Genomic DNA, 21,124 nt, shown 5'->3' with positions numbered 1-21,124 from the left:
TGTCTGTGTGCAGCTATGCTTGCTTTTTCTTTTTCTTTTTTTTTTTTTAAGAAAATCCAACTTTTGTTTTTATTTTCCCAAGTTTTTAGATTATGGACAGGGACAAAACTGGTCATTTTTAGGTCAAACTACAGAATGAAATTCACACAATACAATTCACTCATTCATTTCCACATCCCATTTATCTGCCTACACTTCTATAGTAATGAGGTTAATTTTAAAGAGATTATTCACCGATCTACATAACTGTCACCAGCAGATAAATGTTTTCCTAACATTCAAATTCTACTTTTTTTAAGATCATCTTATTTTTAAAAATTAATTAATTTATCAACTTTACATCCCTCTCATAGCCTCATCCCTCCTCTCCTCTTGGTTTCACCCTTCCTCCAATTCTATTTTTTGAGTAAATAATCCCACAAAAATTAAAGTCCTAAAATATATATGCAAGAGATGATTTTTTTTAATCTAAACTATACAGGTAAATGGATGAAACTAGAAATGATTTTATGGCATAAGGTGACCCAGGCCCAGACAGACAAACACTGCACATTCTGTGATTCCTAGCTCCAAATCTTCAGATGTATGTAAGTATATAATCTGGAGTAATTGCAGAAAGTAGGAGAGTAAAAAGGGCCAAGCGGGTTGGAGGAAGGCTTGAGAGAAAGGTAGCAGGATGCAGGGGGGAATGGGAGACATGGGGTGGGGGTCTAATTGGAAAGAAAGGTGGGATAACTAACACAAAGGATGTCTGATAAAGCCTCGAGTGTTGGAGGTAGGTTACTGGCCCTTAAGATCTGCTCACACCCCTCTTTGTTTTGTAAACCTGCCTAAGACATATCTGATTGGTTGATTAAACAGCCTATACCTTGGTAGGGCAGAATTGGGAGGCATGGCTAAGGTTCCTGGGCTCTGAGAGGACAGATGGAGAAGAGGAGAAAGAGGAGGATGCCATGATGGGTTAACCTGGAAAAGAAATCACGTGGGCCTGGAGGAAGGACTCCAGTAATGGTATAAATAGGCCCAAATGAAGGATACAAGCAAGTACCATGGGATTATGTGTGGAAGGCGGAACAGATGAGGAAGATTAGGTGGATAGCATTGAATTGGGGCTGGGAGATGGATGGTGAAGATAATGAGACAGCATAAGGAAAATATCTGCCTGGCCCAAGGTAAATAAGGCAATTATAAATATAACAGGTGTCTGTGTCTTATTATTTGTGATAGCAGGTTAAATAATACCGCTGTGAAAATCACAGGGCTAATAATAAACATTTTACAGCCCAACACTTCTGATATTTTTTATTTACAACAACACTCAAGATATCATATTATTTTATATTTACCTAAAATTATAAATAATGCATATAAGCATATATGAGTAGACAGACAGACAAAGTTATGCCACTTGGGCTGACAATGTTCCCCACAAGAGCCATAGAGTAACTAATAAAAACCCCAGTACCAGGCATTCAAATTTTCTGTTGGAGCTGTTGGTCAGCATAGGCTAAGTGACTCTCAAAATAACAGAGGCTACTGCTGTTGCCCTTGGTTGCCTCTCAGAGGTTGAAGGTAAGTCCCTACAGCTGAAGACACTGCACACTTCAGACACAGGACTCAGGATCTGGCTGGATCTAACCCAAAGCCTCTGCTCTGCAGTCTTGCCTTTATAGTACCATAAGTACTATGTAAACTGTCATGGAAGGGATGTGACCAGTAGTCTTATCCATCTGTGACACCCATGAACTATAACAATGACTAGCATGTCAAGACATACATAAAGGTGCCTTAATGATAACTAACAGCTGCATAACTGGACAGTAGGCCCACTCGATGAGAGGAAACTCATGCCTGGTATCAAAAACCTAGCCAACTACCAGAGGCCAATGAAGTCATGATCTTAAAAGAGAACCACCACTTTGCTAGATCAGCATAATTCCCAATTTCTGAAACTTATCTATTTATCCAAAACTCTCATCCCTCATCAAAGAAGCTTCTCTTTAGAGCAAATTGAGACAACTGTAGAAAAGCACAACTAGTCATAATGCAGATAAATGGACATGGGGAACCCAACCCCGATGGATACATCTACAATACATCCTACACCTGAGGCTCAAGGACGATTTCAGAAGAGATGGCAGGAAGACTGCAAGAGCCAGAGGATCAGGAATGTGCCTCCTAGAAAAGACAAGGAAGCTACAGCCACGATACTGTAACAATATGGCTGCCTAAACAAGACCTGAATGATAATGTCAACAGACAGACTAATGTGGAAGGGGGAACTCTCATGGGAGCCTGGCCCTCAACAAAGGGCTAAAGTAACTAATGACTGCTGAGAGAGGGAGAATTAGCCTTTTCTAGGGATGAGCCCAACTGGTTATCCAGTACAGTCAGGCCTGAAATCATATACACCCAAGCCACACTAAACAAACTCAGCATGCTGAGTTTTCCATTTATATAAATACATAATAATAATAATAATAATAATAATAATAATAATAGAGGCTATCAATTTGAGGGGGCATTAGACGGGTGAGAGGGAAGGAGGAGGAAAGTGACGCAACTATATTTTAATTTAAAATTTTTAATAAAAGAAAGAACCTAAACAGGAAAAAATATTAAAATTAAATAAAAATGCATAGAACAGTTATTAAAAAAAAAACACAAACCTATAAACTAGGGCTAGAGAGATGGTTCAGTGGTTAAGAGCACCACCTGCTCTTCCAGAGGTCCTGGGTTCAATCTCCAGCAACCACATGGCATCTCAGAACTGTCTGTAACAGTTACAGGGGCTCCAACACCCTTCCACAACATATATGAAAGCAAAAAACCAATGCACATAAAAAACTCTAAACTAAAGAAGTGCACATTTTTAGGTGGAAGGCTGATAAACACACGGCACTAACAATTACAGGACTTGGTGAAAACACACTTTACTTTGGTTGGATTTAAAATATGAGAACCAAGACTACTAAGCAGTCCTTACAACAGCTCAGTTCAGGGCTGTGCTTCAACATTTATATAAGGTGAATGTCACACTGGAAAAATTTTGACAGCATACACGCTATCAGAAATAAGTTAGATTCAATGTATGATTGAGAATGTAGCAGAAACAGCATACAATACCTCCTCTATTAAAATATTCTAAGGACCATTGTGAAACAATGTACAAGTGAGCAAATATAATATGCCCTTGTTTAGCAAAATAAAACAAAAGAACATGGCAAGGCATTCAGTTTAAAACTGGCAGTGTGAGGCAGAGGAAATAAGATGTGTTGAAGGTGGGAGATGTGAAATGCAGGCCAGCCAGTCCTACACAGAGTTCCACGGGCTCCCACAGTTGTAAATGTGAACCACCTTTCTGACACTGTAATAACATGGTGAATTAATGCACTAGGATTCATCTGAACTGCAAACACTGGGGAGCTTTATACTTGAAATGCTCATGACAGTTACAAGGTACAGGCATATCTTAGTTTTGTTTAGTAAAAAGATCCATATAGGGACTGAACAGATAGTTCACCAGTTAAGAGCACTGTCTACTTTTGCAGAGGACCCAGGCTGTGCTCCAGCATACAGAGTGGTTCACAACTGTAACTCCAGTTCCAGGGAACCCAGTAGCACATGGTACACATTCACACACACAGGCAAAATACACAGATCCATAAAAAAAGCAAACAAATACATACACAAGGACATGGTACACATTCATACCCACAGGCAAAATACACAGATCAATCAGTCAATAAATAAGCAAGCACATGGTAATATTCATACACACAGGCAAAATACACAGATCAATAGTAGGTAGATAGGTAACTAGATAAATAGATGCACAGATAAACAGGTGGACAGATAGATTAAGTAAGTAAATCCATGTATCATTTACTATCATGTCTTTACCTGGCAACTCCTCCATAGTCAAGGCCTTCTTCTCCACGAAATTTTATCATTAATCGCTTCCAGAGATCTTTTGGTCTCATTTTCATTACCTGTCGATATGATTCCTGAAAAATAATTTTAATATACTATTATCATCAGGTACTTTAGCTTCTAATTTTAATTTTTCTTTCCCTCCAATCTATAGAAATAATTTAAATCAGAGACATAAGTAGAAACTAAATGTAATAAAAGCACAGTTCTAAAAAACACAAGTAAAATAATTAGCATGATATTAATTAGACAGACAACTTTATAACTGGAGGACATGGTCAACAAAGACTCTCACAAAGCCCAGGTTGGCCTTGAACTCCCTATGTAGACAATGTTGGCCTCTGGATAGCCTGGAGTTTGCTATATAGACTAGTCTGGACTTGATCTTGCAGAGACCCATCTGCCTCCAACTCCTGAGTACTTGGACTATATAGCTAGATATGGTGGCACATGCCTTATTTTATGTTATTTTTTTTTTCCTTATATAAAATCCCTTTATGGTAGCCAACAGCTGGATCCTGGCTCTTCTGTACAGAGACCCTCGTGTGAGTTTTATAAGATAATCAGGAAGCCTTGGTGAACATGTCTGTTTCTAGAGGTCTGGGGTGGCTGTAGGTGTTGGAGATGGCAATCAAAGGCAGCCCTTGTAAAGCTGCCCAGGGTAACCATGGCCAATACTGGCTATCAACAGCAGTTTCTTGGACACAAGTGCTCAGATGATGGCAGTGGCTCTGGGCCAATGGCCTATTACCTTGCTTGGGACAGTATGAGGATCTGATTTCTCTCACTCCCTTGGTAGCCTCTCTGTATCAAGACAATGGAGAGTTTAAGGTGATGGGTGCTTGAATGCTGGTAGCTATCTTACTGGTGTACTTAGCACTAATAGCAATGTGCCCACTGTAGTCTCCAATGGCCAACAATGCCTGGAACCTGTTCTACCGGCCAATGCAAGTCTGCTTTTTAAATTGCCTTAATCTTCACAACCTTAACCATGAAGGATACCCTAAGAAGTTATTTTTTAGACGCTGATGGACAAGGAAGAAAAGAAAATCTCTGGCTAGGGACTTTTTTTAAATTTATTTTTATTCACGTGCATGATGCATGTGTGGGTGTCCACAGAGGCTACTGCATCCCCTGAATCTTAAGTTACAGATGGTTGTGAGCCTCCAACATAGATGCTGTAACTGAACTCAAGTCCTCTGGAAGAACAAGTACTTTTAACTGCTGAGCTGTTTCTCTAGCCCCTAATCCTTCTTAACCACAAAGCCCAGCATGGCAGGATGTACTGGTTGTCTAAGTCTTGCTTCCCTCAAGACTCCAACCTTGGCCATGACTATGATCCTGGCCCGAGTGTTATCTACAGAGAGCCTCTAAGGAAGCTGCCTCCCCTCCCAAGACTGGGAACCTGGCCAGTGCAACAGTATTTTCCAGGTGGGAAGACATCATTTTGCAATACAAATGACAATTATAACCAAGGCCAGAGAAACTGCTCTGAGAGAGAAAAGGCTCATCTGGAGGCAGATCTATGTGAGCTGGCAGCCAGCCTGGTCTATAGAGTGAGTTTCAGGATAGCCAAGAGCACAAAGAGAAACCCTGTCTTGGAAAAAAAAAAAAAAAAAAAAGAAAAGAAAAAAAAAAAAGAAGAAATTAATGAGAGTGCTTTCATTCTAATCATGAGTTCCAACAATGTATCCTTAAGAGCAAAATAAACTCAAGGCATAATGGCCCAAGACTTTAATCCCAGTACTTAAGGAGGGAGTCAGAAGCAGATGTTTTGAAAACAACATGGTCAACACAGGGTTTCAGGCTAGCCACAGCTACACAGTGAGACTTTCTAAGTACAACAGTAAAAACTAAAAAAGAGCAAAACATTAAATTTTCTTCTAATTGATACTGAAGCTCATATATTTACCTCAAAAATCTCTTCCCTAGACACCTCAATGCGGCAGTGGCCAGCTTGAGGCTGTTGTTGGGAAAGTTCTTGCCGCAAGATTTTTAGTTTCTGAACCAAGTCTCGCTTGTACCTTGGCACTGTCAGGCACTCAGTGTCATCAGGACACAAGGACACTACTTGTTGTTGCTGGTCTTTCAACTGGTTCTGACGACTGGAAGGAAACAGAAATATTATCAAAGTACTTTAGAACATAAGAGATTGCAATTCTACATTTAAAACAGTATGAGCCTATAAAGGAAATTATCAATTTCTAAGCCTTATTGCGGCATATCATCACCCTGATCGAACTGATTACTGAGTCTCTTATTCATAAAGCCTTATGCAGATGCTAAGAACAATTGCTCAGATACCATTTCCTCCACATCATCCCATCATCCAATCTAAAATTCAGGCAGGTGCCAAGCACTCCTTGTATCTAGAGTCTATTTTTCTGAAAGAACCAAATAAGAATCTAAACTGGCAGCTCCATAGAGACCCTTCCTCCTATACCTGTTTCAGTCTAAACCACAGGAATGAAAAAAAAAACAAAACAGTGAAGGAGCCTGTTCCTCAGCAGCGCTAAGGCGTGTGAGAGTTATATGTAAGTTATGATGTCAGCACTAGTCAGAAAACAGTGAGGATGCCAATCTGCTGCCTGTAAGGCCTCTGGTAATGTCCAGGGACCTTATTAAGTAGTCAAATTATTTTTTTGAAATAAGTGAGCCTGACAAACAGAAAAGATTCAAGTAAGTTGTAATCTCTGTTCATCGTATTTTTAAAGGTTTCCTTTTAAATATGAGGTAGAATTTCTGTGATAGCATTCAAAACAGCAGGAATAGTGTTAAAGGATGAGAACAGAGAAAGGAAGGGGGAAAGACCCTCCACAGTCAGGCTGAGTTCAAATCCCAGCTCCAGCACTTTCTCTGTAGCTCTGGAAAGCTGTGAAACTGACTGAGACCCATTTTCTTTTTCCTTTTTATTTTTTTTAAGATTTTATTTATTTTATATATGAGTGTTCTATCTGCATTTATACCTGCCAGAAGAGGGAATCAGTGGTTGCTGGGAATTGAACTCAAGCCCTTTGGAAGAGCAGGCAGTGCTCTTAACCACTGAGCCATCTCTCCAGCCCCAAGACCCATTTTCTCACTGATGAAGACAGGACTAAATGTGGGTGGCAGAAAACATGCTTATCCAGTGCTGGGCACAACACACATAGTCAATGTTAGTTATTTTAACCACTATGACTGATAAAGTTACTTGCTTTTTTGTTTGTTGTTTGTTTTAGTTGTACAAAGTGTACTTTTCAAACAAGAATCTTTTTCCAAAAGGGGATTTCTGAGAAGGATCTGTGTCCTTGGCCAGGTGATTTACTGAGCCCTAGTGCCAATACTTTGCAATAGTTTAATAAAGATGATATGCAGAGGCCTCAAACACAGGCACTGCTTAACATCAGAAACATCCCTCTGTAGGGAATACCCACAGCATCTCAGGAGAGAACTGAGGGAGGTCCAGACACCCAAAGCACAGCTACAGGCATGTGCACATTACACACCAAACCTGGGGAAGACTTCTAAAAACTTCTCCCAAAAAAAGGAATTCCTGACTCTTCTTAGTTTAAATTCAAGATTCCACTCTAAAATCTAACTTGCACACTCTATATTTTTCTAGCTTAAGTAATTACCCTCTACATGATTTGCATAGCAATCTACATTTTACATATTAAAATATTGAAACAGGAAAAAAAAAGACTCTTAAAATCAAAGTAATCTATAAATGTTTGTTAAGGTTACATAAAATCCATATAAAACAGTTCCCTAAAATTCAGACTGATAGTTAAACCAACTTCATTATTTTATTATTTAGCTGACGGCCAAAGTCTTTACTCCAAGAATTTATTTTGCCACAGATACAGACACAGACATTCACCCACCTCCCTTTCTTCTTTTCCTTCTTCCCTCCCTCTTTCTTTCCCTCCTTCTCTCTCTGACTATATGAGCTTTTAAAATTATACCAAGGAATAAAAACCACATTATAAGCCAGGCATGGCAACCCATATTAGAAGCCAGATCATTCTCTGCTACATAGTAAGTTCAAGGCCATACTGAGATACACTGAGACCCTGTTTTGAAACAAACACACAAGCTAGAGCTATCAAATAAGGTAACAATGCATATAGCCAGGCCTGGCTGTGAGGGTTAGGTACTCAGGAATTTCAGCACAGGATCCCAAGTTCAAGGACTAAGGCCACAGAATGACTTCAGGACCAGCCTGGCAACTCAGTGATACTCTGTCTCAAAATAACACATACACACACACACACACACACACACACACACACACACACACACAAATAAGCTTACCATAGGAATAGTTAGGAAAATAAAAAATTAAAGATTCCCAGCACTTGGGAAGCTGAGGCAGGAGAAAGTTCAAAGCCAACCTAGATTATAAAACCAGTTCCAGGAAGCCTGAGCAACCAAGATAAACTTTATCTCCACACAAATATCACAACAAAATACAATTTAAAATACCATCATAGGCCTATCGTGGTGACATATGCCTTTGATGCCAGCATTCAGGAGGCAGAGACAGGCAGATCTTTATGTGTTCAAGGCCAGCCTGGTCTACCCAGTAAGTTTCGGGTCAGCCAGAACCACACCTTGTCTCAAAACAAAACAAACAAAAACACAACCCCAAACAAATTTGCAATTTTGATTTTTTTTTTAAAGCTACTGAAAGTTTTTAAAATATAGTTTCCTGAGAAACAAGATGCATAGCATACCACACCACACAGAACCACATGGGAAAGATCAGGGTGTTCAGAGACAAAACCAAGACATTTTATTTTAGGCCCATGCCTTTACTAGGGTACTCCATGAGAAATGCAAGGCCAGGGAGGGTGAGCAGCTCAGTAAACAAAGTCAGTAGTACCAAGGACTTGCCAGAGATGACATAGTGTTAGCAAAAGATGGAAGTGACTTACTACTCAGGAAAAGCTGCCCTTACATATATTTAGGGCATGGCTATCCCAACATACCCAAGGGGAGGTCAGAGGACAACCTGCAAGAGTTGGCTCTCCCCTTCTATCGTGTGAGTCTCAGGTAATGAACTCAGGCCTGGCGGCAAATATCATCACCCACTGGCCCAGCTCATGGTCCTAAAAACATCTTATGATGCCTTGATTCTACCAGTGTATTCATGCTCCAGAGCAGTGCTACTCAAAGAAAATAGTGCACACTGTACTACTTTGCTACTTAGGTGCAGATCTTCATGTACAGATTAACAGCCCGTGACTTCCTACCGTTTCTTCAAATCCTTACTTGTGAATTTCATTTATAACAAGACTCTAGCATCTAGCCACAATAAGAAAGTTCTATTGACATAATTAGTCTGACAGCGTAATTATAAACATTCAAAAAAGCAACACAAACATACATGTTAAAATTTTTTGTATTATTCTATTCTAAACAAGTGGTAGCCAGTTCTCATTTACATTTTTCTCATTGAGTCTAACCCTAAAAAGATTAATGAAGCAAGAATATTTTCCAAAGTCACCTTGACCTTTATTTCTGTTTTATTTTGTTCTAACATTTAACATATTAAGTATTTATTTGCATACACTAAATGAATGAAGAAAGTAGAGCAGGTAATATTCATTTAGAGACACTAAAGTGAGTTACTCTATGGACGCAAAGAACCTTGTTCTCAAGATTCTAAGACAAACAAGCCATGGTTTGTTGCTGTAGCACTACCCAAGCGTCTTTGCCAGAACTGGTGACAAAGACACACTGCTACTTTTCTGATGATAAATCTCCCTTTTCTCTTTTCCTTACTCCCTTGCTTCCTCAGAAGGCAACGTCAGTAAGGGATAAGGTTAGGGGAAAACAGGCAACTAGAGAGAGAAGAGCAGAGCAAAGGATGCAAATGTGGTACAACAAAATATGCAGTGTACAAGTGCACAGAGACCAAAGGACTGAGAGGTCTGAATCTAGTATAAGCATTTCACGTTGGGAAACTTACAGAAAGTTAACTTCTGCTTGTTCCCTCATCTGCAGACATGGATTCTCTACCACGAAGAAACTGTTAATACATGCAAGGAACAAGGAACTTGCTTTCTACACAGCAAGTGCTACTGAGACATCTGTCAGTCAGTATTATCAGTTGTAATAGGATGGCAATCTGTAAACAGCATTCTAGCCTGAGCTCTTCGCATGCACACATCTTCCTGATGTTGTAGTGACAGTAAGATATGTGTTATTTCAGAGTAAACGCTCTCATTCTCTTTCATATACTCTGGTCAGTACAAGTAAATTATAGCATGGTGACTTGTGTCTATAATCCCAGCACTGAACACCTAACTAGTGGCAGGAAGATCTGCCAGGCTACACCACTAATTCAAGGCTAGCCTAGGCCATCCCTTGAAAACTCATCATAAAAATAAATACTATAAATTGAACAGAGCAGATATTATTTAATACTTATTATAAAAAATACATATACATCCTTTTGTTTAGACTAGTATTTTCACATATACTCCTTCAAAACTTACTTTAAAACTAAATGCAAGTTAGCAGAGAGCCTGGGATCTGTAAATTGTGTTGTTCTGTTGTTATGGTCAACAAAATAAACTCTTCCTGTTGCAGTATTGCGGATCTCCCATCCAGGAGGCAAAGGACCGAGCTCTTCACAATTGATGTTGCTAAGATCCCTGCAAAACAAACATACAATAGAAATACCTCATTGCTGGGCCTACTGAGCCAAGCAAGTGTATATGACACAGAGTGATTCCATAAAGTCTGAAAAAATGCATTGTTTCAGAAACTTGAGATGCTGAGCTGGAATATTTAATTCCCAATGGTTTCCCAAACTTGCACATTCAACATCCAATCCCTAAATGGCTCAGAACTTATCACATAGTCTGGATTTTAGTTAAGTTCCTAGGCTTTAATGAAATACACATTTTAAATTCATACAGAGCAATCATACTACTTGCCAACATAAACTATACTTCAATATTTATTTGACAGAAATATTGTTTTATAGGTATCAATGATATAAGTAATTTCTCTTTAATATTTTCTTTCATTACTATATCATTAGGTCGGTGTAAACAAACATGCATGCCGTAAGTGACAGAATGCTCTCCAATTCAGCAAAACTGGAAACATTACTAAAATCCTGATCCTGGAGATAATCAGTTTGTTTGTTTTTTTTAAACAAAATAATTACACTGTTTTGAATTTTAATAGTCTATAAACTTGATAAAGAAAAACCTGGTGAGGATACTTAAAAGAATGTTTTACGGCTTACTGCAGGAACAAAGAAAAGCTCAAGTACTTTCAACAGGCACGGGCCACTGTTACTGCATCACACACCCTAAGGATGTACAGGACCATAAAGAACAACACAGCTGAACATGCTGAGGTGGCGGGTGGAGTGGTGTGCCCAGAAGCATGGAACTTAACTTCCTAGCCCTCTCCCACCTTATCCTGTATGTACTACTCCCTTCTGGCTGTCCTTAAGTCAGCAACAGCACGCAAGTTTTCATCCTCTGTTCTGCTAGAGCAACACCTTCCACAGAGAGCAACCATCCCAGAGTGTTCAGGTTACTCACAGCTGCATGTGAAGACGTTCAGTATCCATTGAGGCCATTTCTAGTCTCAGAGATTTCTTCAATGATTCTGCCCTCTGCTAATATGAACCAGAGACTCCTCTGCTACAGAACAATTAAAGCTTGGAAAACACCACAGAAAAAGCAAAGCAAAGCTCTGAGACCCCTCAAATTCACAGCAACAAAAAGAACTGACTTGGGGCTAGACCTGAGTAGCAGCTGGGGAGGTGTAAATCAGGACCAAGGTTGGGAGGGGACACCTGGAACTTCTCCAGCTGAGAGCTCAAAGGAGTGAAGCAATTCAAGAAAAACTTCCAAAACTCCCATCATAGGTCCAGAGAATGCCAACTAATAAAGATCAAGTAACACACCAGACATGGTGGCATATAACAGTAAGCCTAACACTGAGAGGCTGAGGAACTAGGAAGAAACAAAGCAAAGCAAAACCACATACACTTTTAATTCCAGCAGAAGCAGGTGAATCTCTGTGTTCTAGGATAGCCAGGGCCACATAGTGATATCCTACTTCAAAAGCAAACAAAGAAAAACCAAACCACACCACACCACACCAAATTCAAGTAAGAACCTCACAGTCTCAGATCAATAAAGACTTTAAAAGTGACCACCACTGTGACAGCTAGTGCAAACAAAAAGCCACAGAATTAGATCTCCAAGTATAAGAGACCAAAAAGAGAATAGTTAGGATGTGATGTTTAACATAAGAAGTTTAAACTAGGGATGGAGAGATGGCTTAGTGGTTAAGAGCACTACCTGCTCTCCCAATGGACCTGGGGTTCATTCCCAGCACCTACATGGTGGCTCACACCATCTGTAAGGCCAGTTCTAGGAGATCCAGTGCCCTTTTCTGGCCTCCATGGACACCAGGCAAACATGTGGTACACAGATAAACATGCAGGTAAAAAAAAAAAACCCATATACACAAAATAAATAAAAAAACTAAAACAATTATAAGCTATATGGCATAAAAGTGATGTTTGAATCCCAGCACTGCAGATATAAAAGAAATATAAAAAATAATAAAAATAGTAAATAGAAGCATACATTTGCAAAGATGAGTTATTGAGAAAAGTTTATTTGAAAGGAACAGGCAGGTTTTCTTAGATCAAAGTTTAGAAGAGGGAAGCAAAAATCAAAGGATAAATAATTCTGCTGCTGATAAAAAGTTAGACAGCTTTTTTGTTTTAGTTTGGTTTTTTGATACAAGAGACAGGATATCTCTGTGTAGCCTTGGCTGTCCTGGACTTACTTTGTAGAGCAGGCTGACCTTGAACAAACAGAGATCCACCTGCCTCTGCCTCCCTGAGTGCTGGGATTACAGGTGTGTGCCACCTTGCCTGGCTAAGTTATACAAGTCTACATTTCTAGTTAGTATACAACAGAATGAATTACAGGAATTAAAGAGAAATGCACACCTCTGCCACACAGGATGTCTAAGACACTAGTGTTGGAGTACTGTGGGTATCTTTATACAGAGTTAAGCTGGATACAGACAAGCTTTTTTGTATTGTTTTTCCTTTTGTTTTATTGAGACAGGGTTTCTCTGTGTAGCTGTGGCTGTCCTGGAACTGTAGACCTAGCCTCAAGCTCACAGAGATCCTCCACAGACAAGCTCTTTAGAGAAGCCCAGTATACTTCTTCACAGAGTCTCAGTAGACTTATCTAGGCTTTTAAAGCCTGATTTAAGCATTCAGTAAAGACTGTTAAGACTTCCCATACAAAAGACACATTTGCTAAAGGATGCTCCAAGACAAAAAAACAAAACAAAACAAAACAAAAACAACAACAAAAAAAAACAACTTTTAAAGACAATTGGGGCACAAAGACAAAGAAAAAATAACACAGGGCACTATTCATTCAGTCTTATTTACATATAGCTGTTACTAGGCCACATAAGATGTTTCCTGCTCTTAGTTTAGACAGACTCACACTCTGTACCTGTACTACAGGCTGGCCTGAAGCTTGTGAAGCTCCTGCTTCTGCTTCCTGAGTGCTAGGATTATGTATGTACATCACAACTCAATTCAACATAAAACATTTTTTGTTTTTCTTTTTTTCTTTTTTCTTTTTTATACAAGGTCTCATTATGTATCTCTGTCTGGGCTGGAACTTGCCATGTAGACCAGGCTGGTCTTGAACTTAAAGATCTGGATCTGCTGCTTCTGCTTTCTGAATGATAGGATTAAAGGTATACCCTACCATGCCAGACTTTTGTTTACATTTATAATTACATTTTATAATTTACTGTGGGAGAGCAATCAATTCAATAAAACACTGAATTCTAAACTTTAGGACCTTAGGTTTCTTTCAGTGAACTTAATATATAATATACGACATACTTAAACACACACACACACACACACACACACACACACACACACACACATTCTCCCCCCTCTACTACTTTTTAAAAATTATTCATTTAAGATAGAGAAAAGAGGAAGAAAGAAAACTATCATTGTGGAGACACAGAAATGGCAAACTTAACAGACTAATTAATGATAGCGCATTTTTTGGGTTGTCACCCCAAAAGTTCTAATTCTAAACTCCGTAACAAAGTAAAATATTTTCATTACAGTCATTTTGTTTATAAGACACAGTATGAAAGCAACTCTAGATCAGCCAGTCCCATCTGTTTTTGATTCATCCACATAATGGAAGTTTGGATATAAGACTTAGGAATAAAGATCTTGGTCTGCCCCTTTCCCCGACAAATGGCCTGGCTTGTTTTTTTGGATCGGACTGGTATTTCATATATAAAACCTCCTTATTATATAAATATGAATGTGCACTACGGAGTTGATTCCAATTAGAATTCAAGTCTTTTTTGCAGCTTCAAAATACTACTTGGTGCTTTGTATATGGCTCAAAAAGTAACTCAAAATAAGTAATGTCTGAAAACCTCATTATTTGCAATATAAATACACTCAAAATTATAATAAATCACTGGGCAGGGTGGGCACTCAGGAAGCTGAGGGAGAAGCACTTCAGTAGAGGAGTTCATGACTAGCCTAAACAAAACCAAAAACTACATCTCAAAACAAACAAAGTTGTCAGATGGCGTGACTTGTGCATCACCCTCCCTTCCTCTTTGTCCTGCCTGGCCTCAGCCTCTCACATGCCGAGACTGCACTGTGAACAATGATGTGGAACTTCTACTTCCCCCTCCCACTGCTTTTTTAAAGGGTATGTCTGCATGTTTTTCCTGAAATCACTTCTCAAACTCCTAAAAGCATGTATTTTACCCCCAAGTTTTAGCAGGGGTGCCCAAGGGAAAGGAGTCTGAGACTAGCAGGAAGCTGGGGTGAGACTACAGTATGTAGACTTTCTATTCAGTGTCAAGGTGAGACACTATCAGAAAGAACCGAACTTTTATATAAACTGTGTTTAGATATTAATTTTCTTTATCAGGAAATCCTAGGTGAAATGGATGCTCATGGTTAGAAGCTCACACCTTTAATCCCAGCACTTGGAAAGCAGAGAAAGGTGGATCTTTGTGAGTTCAATGCCAGTGTGGTCTACATAGTGAGTCCAGGACAATCAGAGCTACATAGTAAGACCCAGTCTCAAAAGACAAAAAAACAAAACAAAACCAAGAATACTTAAGATATATTCTTACCTAGGCACTCGTGGATCATGCCACGTGCTCACACCAGTCTGAGTATGTAAGAAATATACCTGACCCTGCTGTGTTGTCCTCTGTTCTGTAAAATAACAAAAATGAAAACATACTTAGTTTTTCATATTCAATCAAAGAACATTACACTGGATAATACTCTTAACAGGATAAAAATCTTCCAATTGCCAGTTCATTTTCTTGAGGAAAAAAAAAATCTTCTCAAACTATTTGGTCAGGGAAGGTGGATCCCAACACTCAGGAGGCAGAGGCAAGAAGATTTATATATTGAGGCCAGACTGGTCCACACAGTGAGAACTGTCTGAAAACAAAACAAATCATTTGTCTGATTTCTGCAAACAATTTTGAATGGTGGTAAGGTAGAGACAGTAACCCAAAAGCAAGCAGACAACTCAGAGGAAGAGGTCAGCCACCTTAAAAAAGTTTCAACAGAGCTTTTTAGATCTTTGAAAGACTCCCAGTCCAGGAAGAATCTTTATATATCTCTGTTAAGAAAAGGGAAATCACAAATTTGGGTATAAAATCACCATAGTGAAGCCGGGCAGTGGTGCTACATGCCTTTAGTCCCAGCACTTGTGAGGCAGAGGCAGAGGATCTTTGTGAATTCAAGACCAGTCTGGTCTATATAAAGGCAGTCCAGGACAGCCAGGGTTTGTTATACAGAGAACCCTGCCTGGAAAAACCAAAACCAAAACTGATTTAAAAAACACACACACACACAATGGGGGGTGGCTGGAGAGATGGCTCAGTGATTAAGAGCACCGTCTGCTCTTCCAAAGGACCAGGTTAAATTCCCAGCACCTACATGGCAGCTCACAACTGTCTGTAACTCCAATTCCAAGGGATCTGACACATTCATACTAATGTACATAAAATAAAATTAAATAAATTAAATATTAAAAAAAAAAAAAAACCACAATGGGAAAAAGAGTGCATGGTGAGGAGAAAAAAAAAATGTATGTGTTCAAAGCCTGGGAGTAGAGAAGCCAAGGTAAAAAGAATCTGTAAGAGAGTTTCTTCAAGTGTTATGTTTTAATTGTTGTCTTTTGTATGGAAACTCATTTTAACAAAAGACAGTGAGAAATGTCAATGTGTAAGATAATAAAGCTACTGCTGGTACCAGAGCACACTCTATCTACAGATCTATAATGAAGTCAGTCAACAACTTAACCTTAAGGACAGCTGCAAGGACCCAAAGAAAGCTTACCGGGCATATGTGCCTGCATTCAATCCCAAACACCAAGAGAAAAAAACCAATATTGATGACATCTATAATAATTTCAGCCTTGGCAGCTACTTTATTTCCCTGCTTTATTCTTAAAAAAGAACATCTCAACTCACATCACACATACACTGTAAAAACATAATTCCTCTTTACTCCAAAAGAACTGGGCTGATAGCCTCTAAGATGTGAATGTTAGTAACAACAGATACAATATGGTATCTGTTGCTTTTTATGCTACACATGGTTAGATAATTTACTGGAGATCATATGTCATTTATTTCTTACAACAAGCCTATATAGTTGTTACTACTGTTCCCCTCATTTTACAGAACCTACAGAAATGTAGGTTCTCAGAAGTGAAATAATGTGATTGGTAAAACAACAAAGCCAGTCTGTTTCCCATTCTGGAATCACTCACTGCATGGTAAGCCAACTGTGGGACATGGCAGTTGGATGAACTTTTTTTTTCCCCAAAATAAGAGTCTATAATTTAAGATAAAATTATAATTATTTATTTGCAAAATAGTTTTTATAAAATTAGAAAATGTAATTCCCAATTCTGGTCATTAGGTGTCACCATCAGCCAGCATCTACAGTATTAAGCAAAAAGGAAGTCAGTATCTATCCCAAAAGTCATAGTACTGGTCCAAGCTAAGGTGAGCCTGTACAATAATATTGCCATACCTTTATATAATGTCTACTTGAAAAGTGGTCTAATTTCATTCCATTATCTTTCTGTAATAACTGTGATTAGTATTTATCACATTTTATTATAAATGAGCATAAAGCTAAGGTATGACTAGCTATGGCCAACTGTTGCTTACATAGTCTTCTAACCATTACAGACTTTTAAAGATTGGAGTTATATTTACTTTTCTTTTCACACAGAATCCCTAAACCCTGGGTAGTAACTCTCTCTCTCTCTCTCTCTCATCTCTATATCCAGTGTAATATGTGTCTTCTGTGACCATTCCACATATACACTCAAAATGAACACAGGGCCCTGAGCATCCCCAGCCCTTATTACCTTTCAGGTGGCAATATTTTAAAGTCCAGTGTGGTGGTACATACCTATGACCCAGTGTGCTGAGTGGACAGAGGAATATCAGGAGTTCAAGGGCAGTATGGGTACACTGAGTTTGACACCAGCCTGGGCTGTATGAGATCCTATATCAAAACAGACAATAACAATTTTTTTTAAAAAGTTAGTTCTCTGGCTGAGCAGGGGTGGCTCATGACTTTAATCCCAGCACTTGGGAAGCAGAGACAAGCAGATATCTGAGTTGGAGGTTAGCCTGATCTACAGAATGAGTTCCAGGACAGCCAGGGCTACACAGAGAAACCTTGTCTTAAAAAAACAAAAACAAAAAGTTCTCTGGCTTTCTTAAAGCAAGTTGAATGATCCTTTTGCTGTTATCATACCATAGCCTTCTGGTAGGTCTGGAGGAGTATGTAAGTGTGTCCTGCTCATGTAATTTCTATGTCGCTGGGACCTGACTCTTCTCTCTGCCAGCCTGGGATCTGAAGACTGTCCACATGTTGCACCATTTGTTCCAGTAATTGGAGTATTCTCATCCACAAAACAGCTAAGAGGTCTGCCAGGACTAGAATATTCTGACGCAGGTCTATTGAAAAGTGACAAAAGGGAAAAAGGTTACCAATTTAGACAGCAAGAACAGAGTTTTCTAGACAACACACACTATAAATAACAATACAGTAAATCAGGCAAGAAAATGGTATGACTAAAACAAACATGATGAATTTAAGAACCTTTGTAAGAGCAAGCCTAAGTTCCTTATGGACCAAAGAAACTTCAAGGACTGTTTCAATTAAATTTTTAAAAATATCCATACATACTTGTCAGTCACTACTGCTGGGTCACTAAACAAAAGGACTTGGATAAAGCAGGCCTCTTAGACCTTCCATCATTCTCCTTCCCATGTGGTTTTTGACAAGTCACCTGACCTTTAGTTCTTGGAAACAGTACCTCTTGCTCTAGGTATGGCTCTTTGTCACTCAAAACATTGTTAATGCTTAAACATCGCCTCCTGAGAGATTTATTTTTTTATTACATATGCAGTGTTCTGCCTGCAGACCAACAGAAGGCACCATATCTCATTATAGATGGTTGTGAGCCACCATGTGGTTACTGGGAATTGAACTCAGGACCTTTAGGAAGAACAGCCAGTGTTCTTAACCTCTGAGCCATCTCTCCAGCCACTGGGAGATCTTCTAACGTAAAGATTTCACCCTACAATTTGATGGACATATAGTTCCCAACTTATAATAGTACAACTTAGAAGTTTTGTTTTTTTTGGGACAAGTTCTGTATTGCTGTGAATCAGGCTGGCCATGAGTCACAGCAATCCACTTGCCTTGGCCTCCTGAGAATTCATATTACAGGCATGAGCCACTACATACAGCTCAACTTGTCACTTCTTGAACTTAACAACAGTCAAAAGCTATCAGCAATCAGTCAAAAGTGTACATTAAACTTTCTCTCTCTTTTTTTTTTCCCCCTGGGCTAGTGACATAGCGTAGAGACCTTCAAACTGCTCAGTAACAGCAGCGAGCTGCAGCGCCCAGTCATGTAGCTCATCAGGAGGGTACACAAGGCTCCTACAGAGCACACCTCATTGTTAAGCAGCACGTGATACAAAAATGCATATTAAACATATGTTTTTGACCTACTAGTACTTTCAACTTCATTGGACAGAGTCCCAATCAAGTCAAGAAGCACTGTGTGCTGCCTTAGTTTCCCAGCACAGCAATTAGTTATCTCTGGTATTTCCTTATTCATTTGAAACTCTGATTTTGTTCACTGTCCTTTAGAATTGGAAGGAGGGAAGTTTAGGTGGGTTATTCCCTATTATAAATAGCCCTGTCACTCTGTCATTAACATATAAGCAAAAGTAATAGCTTGATAAATGTTATCAAATAAAGAAGTTAGTTTGTCTCATCAAGGAACTTCTAGTCTAAAAGTAACCTTTAAACAAAGGATAATCATAGTTCATTTTCACTGGCTTGTTCCTGTTTTGTTAGCACTATGTAGAGAACAGAGGCCACCACACAGGCTAGGCAAGTTCTCTACCACTGAGCTGGATCTCCAGCCCAAGAATTCATTTGCTTTTCTTGAGGGAGGGTCTCATGTGAGCCTAGGCTGGCCTACACTTCATAGCAATTCTCCTACTACAGCCTCCTGGCCAATGGGATTAGAGGTGTAAGCCACTATACCCACACCAAGAGCTCTCTTTTTAAATTATTTTATTTTATGTGTGTATCACTTGAGTGCCTGGTGCCCATGAAGGCCAAAAGGCTTCAGACTTCCTGGGACTGAAGATACAGACAAATCATGAGTCACCATGTGGGTGGCTGGGAATTGTATCTAAGTCCTCTGGAAGACTAGCTAGTGCTCCTATTAAAGCAACACTCCAGGCCCCAAAGCTCATTTTCAAGCTAACATTTATTAAGAAGAAGAAAAAAAAAGCTTGACATAAATGTGGAAATTAAAGATAAGTTAGAAGAGAGCAGACTTCACTTAAACACTGACGTAAGTATAAATTCATTTATGCTCTTATAATAAAAATTGGTTCTTCAGCTGAGTGGCTGTGGCACACACCTTTAATCGCAGCACCTAGGAGGTAGAGGCATGGGGATCACTCTGAGTTTGAGGCTAGCCTGGTCTACAATCGTGAGTTCCAGAACAGCCAAGGCTATGTAAAAAGACACTGTCTCAAAAACTAAAAGAAGTGATTGTAATTCAAATATAACCATTGTAATTACATTATAAAATAAAATTTAAGTACAAATATTTTAAAAATAATGACAGTGCTCGCTCTAAGACTTAATGGTTTACACCAGTATAAAACAATGGAGGAAATCAAATAAAGGCGATAGATAACAGACAGAAATACAGGAAAGGCTAGGACAGAAAATATAAAATACATCTATGATTTTACCGTGTGGGGCGTTCCCACTGTGTAGTTCTTGTTATGTGGTTTAGATACTGGATTCTTCCAGAAGCAGTCCGCCTTTCTTCCCAACTGCAGTAAAAACATTAAGAAATAAGGCATTAATGGGTGTTAGCCAGAGTGAGACTTGGAATGTTTTCTGTGTAACCGCTAAGCCAGAAAAGCTCTTCCTATCACAAACCATGGAAGACAATCTAAAAGGTCAGTTCAAAAAGAGACTTTTTCAACTTACATGAGAACTGAATAACAGTGTTTACAGAACTCAGCTATTTTTGCTGAGGTCCTATTTTTCTATCAGCCAAACTGAGAACAGTTAAAAACTTTAATAACACTTAAACTCACAATAATTTTCCAAGAATTTTATGGTAAATGCCTGTACTAACACATTAACCATAGATGTGTTATGGTTAATAACCATAATTTAAACCACATTTTATCAAAATTTTACAGCAATTAAGCAAATAATGAAGGATTAGAATCCAATCAATCTAAAAAAATGTTAACTACCTCATGATTTAAAAAAAATTTTTTTTTACCAGGAAAGCATATAAAAGCTCTTGAAAGTAATTAGCCTATCAAAACACATTTTAAAAACTTTTACCTATTTATTCTATGTGCATGGATGCATCGTATGAATGAATGTATGTATGTATGAATGTGCACCTGTTCATGCCTGGTGCCTTCAGCCCAGAAGAAAGTATCCTCTTTCCTGGAACTGGAAGGGCAGATACTTGGAAGCCACCATGTGGGTGCTGAGAATTGAAGCCCAGTCCCCTGGAAGAGCAGCCAGTGCTCT

At 38.9% G+C, this 21,124-nt stretch overlaps 1 protein-coding gene across 2 annotated transcripts in view; it reads right to left on the bottom strand.

Moving 5' to 3' along the window:
• Positions 1 to 21,124, bottom strand: part of Smurf2 (SMAD specific E3 ubiquitin protein ligase 2) — a 96,132-nt gene that overhangs the window by 15,331 nt on the left and 59,677 nt on the right. For both annotated transcript variants that reach the window (XM_021634285.2, XM_021634286.2), the window contains 6 exons: positions 20,317 to 20,400; positions 17,780 to 17,982; positions 15,115 to 15,199; positions 10,416 to 10,574; positions 5,846 to 6,038; positions 3,904 to 4,007 (listed from right to left, as the gene is read on the bottom strand). In XM_021634285.2, the coding sequence (XP_021489960.1) occupies positions 3,904 to 4,007; positions 5,846 to 6,038; positions 10,416 to 10,574; positions 15,115 to 15,199; positions 17,780 to 17,982; positions 20,317 to 20,400 (828 nt within the window). The remainder of the gene's footprint in view (positions 1 to 3,903; positions 4,008 to 5,845; positions 6,039 to 10,415; positions 10,575 to 15,114; positions 15,200 to 17,779; positions 17,983 to 20,316; positions 20,401 to 21,124) is intronic.

The sequence above is a fragment of the Meriones unguiculatus genome, chromosome 7, assembly GCF_030254825.1.
Source record: "Meriones unguiculatus strain TT.TT164.6M chromosome 7, Bangor_MerUng_6.1, whole genome shotgun sequence".
In the NCBI taxonomy this organism is placed as follows: domain Eukaryota; kingdom Metazoa; phylum Chordata; class Mammalia; order Rodentia; family Muridae; genus Meriones; species Meriones unguiculatus.
Note: the sequence above shows the minus strand (reverse complement) of the source record. Positions and strands in the feature narration are given on the sequence as shown.